Source organism: Phaethon lepturus, unplaced genomic scaffold (assembly GCF_000687285.1).
Source record: "Phaethon lepturus isolate BGI_N335 unplaced genomic scaffold, ASM68728v1 scaffold26530, whole genome shotgun sequence".
Classification (NCBI taxonomy): domain Eukaryota; kingdom Metazoa; phylum Chordata; class Aves; order Phaethontiformes; family Phaethontidae; genus Phaethon; species Phaethon lepturus.
The window spans coordinates 1-7,925 of record NW_010512975.1 but is presented as its reverse complement, the minus strand read 5'-3'; the positions used below and the strand labels follow the sequence as shown (position 1 = coordinate 7,925).

General features: G+C 51.0%; 1 protein-coding gene across 1 annotated transcript in view; it reads right to left on the bottom strand.

Annotated features, from left to right (window-relative positions):
- The window catches only part of CCNT1 (cyclin T1), a gene marked incomplete at both ends in the record, with an annotated part of 7,816 nt that extends 349 nt beyond the window's left edge, over positions 1-7,467 (bottom strand). Inside the window, 8 exons of the mRNA XM_010288926.1 lie at positions 6-915; positions 1,304-1,374; positions 1,707-1,870; positions 4,168-4,213; positions 4,593-4,655; positions 6,025-6,085; positions 6,947-7,075; positions 7,386-7,467. Of these exons, the coding sequence (XP_010287228.1) occupies positions 6-915; positions 1,304-1,374; positions 1,707-1,870; positions 4,168-4,213; positions 4,593-4,655; positions 6,025-6,085; positions 6,947-7,075; positions 7,386-7,467 (1,526 nt within the window). The remainder of the gene's footprint in view (positions 1-5; positions 916-1,303; positions 1,375-1,706; positions 1,871-4,167; positions 4,214-4,592; positions 4,656-6,024; positions 6,086-6,946; positions 7,076-7,385) is intronic.
- Between the last annotated feature and the right edge of the window lie 458 nt (positions 7,468-7,925).

Sequence of the window (7,925 nt, the reverse complement as noted above, 5' to 3'; positions counted from 1 at the left end):
CTGGCTGCTGTGTTTAGAGTCTCCCGGCCGCTTGTTCACCACGCTGCTGGGGCCGGCGCCAAGCTGGGCATGTAAGTGTTTGTGAGAGTGGTGGTTGTGGTGGTGGTGGTGGTGGTTAGAAGAGTGGCCCTTGTGTTTCTCCTTGTGCTCCCGGTTCTTGCCGCTGCTCTCGTCTGAGGAGCCGTGCCTCTCTGCAGCGGTTGGCACCTTGATCCGCATTTTTATCTCCTCTTGCTTGGAGGGGAGTGGCCTCTCCCCACCTCCACCTGCCACCGGGATCCTCAGCTTCAGAGCTGAGGCTTTGTCACTCTTTTCAGGGCCGGGAGGGCGCTCAGGATTCTCTGATCCGCCGATGGGGATTTTCAGGATGATTGGAGAGGGGTTGCTGTCCTGCTGGACTTCCCTCTCCCGCTGCTGCTGGACCAGGAGATTCTGCGCAGCGTAGGCATACTGAGACCGCACGTTGGCCTCCATGTTCTCCAGCTGCCGCTTCTGTGCCGCCAGCTCCTCGGCGTGCTTGGCTCGGTACTCCTTGAGCGACACTTTGGCAGATGGGGCATTCTTGCCGCTCTGCTTCTGATAACCAGCGCCATCTTGCTGTAAAGGATGCTCAGCAGCCGACGAGCTTTCGCTAGTCCTGTGACTCTGGCCAGTCTCCAGCTTGGGTGGAGGATGCTGGGACAGCCAGTGCTCAGGCTGGGACATATCCGCACCGCTCTGGTCACCAGGCGAGTCCGCTGTGGCCGGGAGAGACGGCCCTGCTCCAGCAGTCGAGGATGTCGACATGCTCATTAACCCAGCGATGTTCATGTCCGAACTATTGTTCCTGGAAATCATGTTGAGGATCGTCTGCTCCGACAGGCTCTCATTTGCACCGTGGTCATCAGCCTTGGACTTCGTGGCTGCTTGAGAGGCCTGGAATAAAAGCAGTGACCATTTACTTTGGACTGTCACCAGAGCTGGTTTGATGCAAGCAGCTCACCCAGTACAGTGCATGCTCTCATTTACAGATGGATCCACTTTGCCCCCATCCGTCCTCATGGGAAAAGACCCAGCCACTGCAAGTGGGGGTGCTAGAGCAGTTGAAGAACCAAGGTCTCTACAGAGTTAATTCAGAACCGACAAACTTGAGCGCTGAAGCAGCATCTTGCAGACGCAGAGCGTTCAGATTTCCCCCACACACACGCCCTTCAGACACTGTCTTGCATTGTAATACCAGAGATGCCACACAGCCTCATGCACACAGAAGAAATAAGAGCCTATGTTCTCCTGCAAGCACTTGTGGTCCAAAGCAGATTCTTACCCGCCAGTTCCGGATACGTTTAAGCCGGTTGGGAGTTTTCTCAAGGATCTGCAGGAATTCATGAGTCAGTTCTGCAGAGGAAACACAAACCCAGGCAAGAGGGTCAGAGGCGGGCAGACCAGCACTAATCCATCAGGGCAACCCCCTACTTGCTGATGAGTGGAGCTACTGAGGAGATGGAGCTACTCCAGGAGGGGAAATACTGAGAACTAGTATCACTGACCACATTTAAACTCATCTCACTGTGCGCCTTTTGCCATTGAAGCTGCTGCTGTACTGGAAACCTTGGCAAGACCTGAAGTCCATGAACTGGCCGGCGGCCGTGTCTGAACGGCAGACCCAGGAACAGAGATGCCAAAATAACGTAAGAGCCTTTGGGGGGAAACCTCGCTCCAAAACTTACCATCTAAGAGCTCCAGAGTTACAGTGCCATCAACGTATTCCCACCAGTGCTTCCCGTCCGTGGAGACTGGGATCTCCCAGTTGGACCACTTACAAGCCAGGTGGATACAGACGCAGGCCACAACGGGAGGGGTGTACTGCAGGCTGAAGGTGGTCAGGTGCAGGCTGACGTCACCAGCAGGGAGAGAGAAACAGAAAGCCATGAACTCCCACGCCTGAACTTCAGCACTCACAATCGCCCACTGAACAGACGCTGCGCAAGAGGTGGACATGGTGGGGAAGTCCCTGCCATTCCTCCCCCAGTACAACCCTACTGTTACGGGCGTCTCTATCCCGCTCCACCGATTTGCTTGTTCCTTCCCCGTTCTGCTGCAGATAATTTGGGTCCGGGCAACTCTGTCAACTCAAGGCTCTGCGGCTCGTGCAGAAGCGCAGAGGCACGCTGCTGCCCTGCTCGAGCCCTCCTCCGAGGGAGAAAGCGAGCGGCTGGGTTACCTGCCAGCCCCACCTCTGCTGTGGGCTCTGCTTAAGCCAAGAAGCAGCTCAGACACTTCCAAGTGCAACTCCTGGGATGGCGTTCAAGGAGCAAACTGGCCCTCTTTGGCTTTTAGGAAGGGTCTGGTCTTTCCCAAATGATTTTTAGGAAAAGCACTGAAGCTTTGGCTGTGAATAGCACCTTACGCTGGAGTGACTCAGGAGCGCCTAAAAGGGAGCCTGGCTGCCTATCAAGCATTTTCATTAGTAAATGAATTTGCCACGTGACAGCTCAGATGCCAGCACTGGGGTGTCTAGGTAGCACTGAGAACAGGAGAACCGACGAACCAAGAAAGCATCCTACTCTCTACCTGCAGGAACACCACGTCCACTAAGCCTTAGAAACCGTGATAGCAAGTTGAGTCAGGATTTGCCCAGTGTCACACTCATGAACCAGCCCTTTCAAAGAGCACTTGAGGGAAATGGCACCACTGAGGATCTACACGCAGCTGCAGGATGGCATTATCTGCATTTCTTCGTCATGCTCGGGTTATTAACATTTTTCCATCAATGCAGTGTGGAGACAGAGATATGCATCTACAGCCAAAAAGCCTGAAGCCGTTTCACAGATACTGTATTTATCCATACATCAAGAAGTCAAACCCAGGAAATTCAGAGCCTTTATCCAGTCTGCCAAGGTAAGAAGTGAAGTTAAGATGCACAAAGAGCCTTAACTCTGCCCCATAATGATGCCAGAAGGAAATAAACATCTGTAGCTACGCCCGATAAATCTAGTTCATCACTTAAGCACCTTAATCAGGCGTTACATGGCATCACTTTAAGGCAAAACTGAGGCTGCCTGGCTGCATTTTTTACCTTCTGTCTGGATTTCGTTCAATTATAACCTTAACTCATAATTCCTCAGTTTTGCAATTATTGCTGCAGGGATAAAACATGTTTCAAGGATGCATTTACCCACACATTACTAACACCACCTTCCCTCTACACTAGTTTATGCGGGAAACCCACACAGTGCCCTTTGGAGCAAGGGAGCACCTTCAACAAACAATTCCCCCAGCACGCTGTGGAGGCGAGCAGGTAACACCTCGCACAGCCAGAGAGGAGAGAAACAACTCGCCCAAGGCCACGCACATTCACTGCTCAGCCAGGGCTTGGAAGCATTCTCTGACTCCGCAGCTAGCGCCTAAGCCATCTTTTTCTCCCATCCTTTCACTTCTGCAAGCTCTTTCACAAAACCACAAGATTTTCTGTGTCCACAACTTGGTCTGTTCCAAACATTAACTCCGTGATTTGCCTGAAGCTGGTAATCCAGGAAATTAAATTTATAAAAAATTAGGGAAGTTCCAACACAAGGGCTGGTATCAGCCTTGCAGTAAAAAATCTAGTGACAAAACTACCCAGACATCTCAAGGCAAAAAAAAAAAAATAGGGGCTTTTTTCATTTCCAAGACTCTGCTTACAGGACTGTCTGTCCAGTCGTGCAGGCCAGACAAGGCTATTGTTTTCTCTTTTAACGCCTCAGGACTGCATCCAACTACCCTTTTTCTCCCTTTATACTCTAGATCAGCCTTCTTTGGGGTACAGACCGTATTTGTTGACAATTTGCACAGCACCTAGTTCGGTGAAAACTCTCCAACACCTAGGTACTAAGCAAGTAAAAATGTATATATTTGTTTAAAGTCTGCTTAAAAAAAAACAAACCCAAAACCAAAACTTTCATAACTGTCTAACTTCCTGTAAAAGAAAGCAGTGCAGTTCCTGAGCATCCCATCTGCCTTGCTTATATGGCCGGTTTTGCATCTGGTTTTGACCAGCAGCTAGCAGGAGAAAGGGTTCCTGCTCTTTCTGAACCAAACCGAGCAATCCCCAGTCGCTCGCAGTCTGACCAACGCCCCAGGGGTCACCAGTAGCACATCTCCTCCAGATAAGACCCTCTGTCAAATATGAATCAATTGTAAAATAATAACCTGTTGGTAGCCATGAAATAGGAAGTTTGCGCCAAGTCCTTGCTGGCTGAAAGAGAAAAGGAAAAAGCAGGGCGTTAGCCTGCATATCCTGACAAATATTACTACATCTTAGTGCAAGAACCACGGGCCTCTCGCCATCACACACACAATAAAACACCCAACATGGTTCGACTAACTTCACACCACAGCTAAAAGGATTTTAGAAATCACTGCGCATAGACAGCTTTGCGTGGGTCAGCAGAGCCACAATATCACGTCAGTTATTTGCAACTGCCTCTATTTTGACGTTCGTTATGGGTATTAAGGAGACTGACTGCAGGCAATTTCTCGGGCAGTCCCAGCTGAACACTACAACATATTTTCACAGCTCTTCTCTATCAAACTGAGGTTACATGGAGAAGTCAGAAGCACCCGACATCGCTTACCTCGCACTAGCTGTGTGCACTTCACCACGTGGGTATGGGGGTGGTCAATAGTGATCTCAAAACCTGGAAGAACACAGACATACGACCATCAGAAAACCAGCAGCACACCTCCCACGGATCTACGAACTTCACGTGTCCTGCTCCTGGGGGACAAGGCCTTCTCCCCTTCCCTCCTACAGCCCCTGCTCTCTGCTCGGAGGCAAGCAGGAATAGAGGAGCCCATTTTCCTGTATCCAGAAGACTCGAGTTCTCCAGTCACAAAACCCGAAGGTCACTGCTGCTGCCAGACCTCCAAGCAGCTAAATGACTTCTGTGCTTGAAAGACCTCACTGAAAACAAAACAACTATTAAGGATTTTAAAAATAGCAGGACAAAGCCTCTTACAGCAGCTGGGAGGAAGGAGAAGACAATGGCATCTGCTCAAAGGAATGTCTGTCACCCAAAAAGCTAAGAGGAAGCAGACGTCTTCCCTTTGAAGGAGCCTACAGCACTAAAGACAACTGAACTTAATCCTCGCTTCAGTTTCCTATTCAGTTTGGGCATTATGTTTTAAAGAAAAAAAAAATTCAAATTGGTCCATGTGTGCAACAGATTTGGTTCTTCCCGTGAAGAACATTCTAGAAGAACTGGGACATTAAAAGAGGCAACTGGAGAACCGAGTCGTTGCAGAACTGGGGTCACAGTTTAGCTGCTGGCTTGCCGGGCCAGCACGTGTGACCCATCAACACACCTGCCCCTCCTGTCCCCTTGTGTGCGAGGGATTCATGGCATTTACTCTGAACCAAGTCAGAAAGAACAAAGGCCTACTGAGTATTTTGGAGTGGAATGCTGTCTACAAACTGTCTCTGAAATGGAACATGTATTAGTAAAACCAAGTTTTAACAGTACATTTTAGAAAGGAACAGGATACTGGATCCAATAGCCACAGCCCTAAACGTAGGCTCCAGCTTCTACTTTCAAAAAACCCCAAAACCGTTGGTGTTTTGGCATTCTTTTTTCCACGTTCAGCTATCTGATCAAAACATTAACTTTCAACCCAAGTTTGTTAGACATCTCTCAGTGCAAACTGCTTCCTGGCCACAGGACTAGAGCATTATCAAGTTCAACAGCACAACGGAGGACAGCGACCGGTGTCCAAGCAGTACAAAACCTGTTGTGGGGGACAAAAAGAGACGAGCCACACTTCCACGCTTTAATTTCTCTGAGCATTGAGGCTGACACAAGTTACACCTGAAAAAACTGATGTTAAAAGGAAAACAGAAGGAGTGGGTGTGAAAAATAGAGTTTGTTGCCTGGACTCTTGCTCTCCCACTGGTCAGCTGTACATCTGCCCTCCAGCTGTGGAGAAGACTGTGCGGTTAGGCTCTCCGCTCTGCGGAACACTCCTGGGTCTGGGATTCGTGTGGCAGCCCGTCCGCTTTGAAAAACTTACCCAGGGTCTGCAGTATTATGCTCTCTAGAATGACCAGGTCTTGGGCTTGTTGCAGGTAAGCCTGGGGTTGAGAGGACAGGCAAGTTACTCACGATGAGGCACTCCGTATAAAGCCTGCACATTTCTAACACCCTTTTCTCAGGGAGGCAAAAATAGCAAAGGGGAATCTTTATGCCGATCTGCACTGGGGGAACTGGCACAGATTCCCTGCCAGAAAAGAGAAAGCAGAGTGCTGGGGTGGACCCACTCCCCTGCTAGTGGACGGTTGCTTCGGGATCCACAGTGGCCCTCTCAGTCCTGGTCCCTCGCACTGCACGGGAGGTCTATACGAGCAGTACAGGAGAGGAATTAGCTGCTTTTTTTTTTTTCCTTAAGCTTTCCTGGATAAAGCTGCCCCTTTTCAGCAGGGTTGGCTGCTCAGTTCCAGGTAAGACGGGCTGTCTCGAGAGATGGGGAATCGGCAACGTTTTTAATAAACCCACCATTAAACATGTGGGGACAGAACGGAACCAAACTGTGCACACCACCTTCTGCTCTGCCACAGACACTACTCAATCGCAGCAGCCAACATCCATGCCCTCCTCAGAAGCTTTTCACGCAGACATTGTTACACAGCACGAGAGTCACATTTGCAGCAGCACAGCAGAGGAGAACAGAAGAGAGATTGCCACAGAGAAGGAAAGAAAAGCCTTCTGCTGTACAGAAGCCAAAAAGCTCTCAGTAGTGTAAGAGCAGTCGAATTGGAAAGCTGGCACTGACCATCCTAGGACACAGCCACTCGCTTAGAGAGTGGGTACTGCGGACCCCAATTTAACAAGACGCTGTAGCCACGCGATTCAGGATGCAGCACGCTTCCGCCATTCCCATTCCTCGTGCCTCCGCTCCTCACATCAGAGTCCAGTTCTCCGATCTCAACACTTACCTCGCTCTTGGTGTCTAGAGGAGTTTCCTGGGGGTGCAGACAGGCATGTGCTACCTTGATTACATGCTCCAGCTTATGAGGCTGCTCCTCCACCTTGGCTGCCAAAAACAGGGCTGCTGGTACCACCGACTTCAGAGAAAAAAAAAAAAAAATAATTTTTTTTTAAAGTTAGCAAGTTCAAGATTAAAGTAAATAAATGAGGATAATTCTCGTGTCTAAAACAAATATTCCTTTAGGAAACAAAGCCTGCAAGTCCAAACACCACCAAGAGAAAAAAGGGTCTCTGGTGACTACCAACAGCTACAAACAACCCTTCCCCTTTCCAAACGCCCTCCCCAGGGTCAGTCCCACCTCATTGCCCGCCCAGCTGGCTGCCAGGCAGGAGCAGAGCTGCGGGATTCCCGATGCCCCCCACCCCGCCAGACCCCAGCGCACTTACGTTCCTGTGGAACTGGGTGAAGGACTGCACCATATAGAAGCGGTGCATGTACACGATGGCTGTATTGATGGTGAGCTGGGAGCTGATGGAGTGGTTAAAGAAGCACACAGACCTGACGACTGCCCCTGAGCAACACTCTAAACTCCCCTACGTCTCACTGGCACCAGGCTAGGCTCTGCTTGCTCCTGGCCTCACTCTCCCCGCAGCCGGGCCTGGTTCTTTCTCTGCTCCTAGCATGGACTTGGCCTTCCCCAGACCCAGTACAGCTCTCCCAGCACCTCAGCCCAGCTCTCCCTGCTCGCGGGCCAGGCCTAGCCCTCCCTCTCCACAACCTGGCCCAGCTCTCCCTGCATCTCAGTCCGGGTCTGGCCTTCCCCGCCACCCGGCCCAGCTCTCCTCGCATCTCGGCCCGGCTCTCCCCCCTCTCGGGCAGGCCCCGGCCTCCCTCAGCGCATCGCGGGCCGGTTCTCCCTGCTCCCGGGCCGGGCCTGGCCCTCCCCGCACCCCAGCATAGCTCTCCCCGCTCCCGAAACGCGCTCG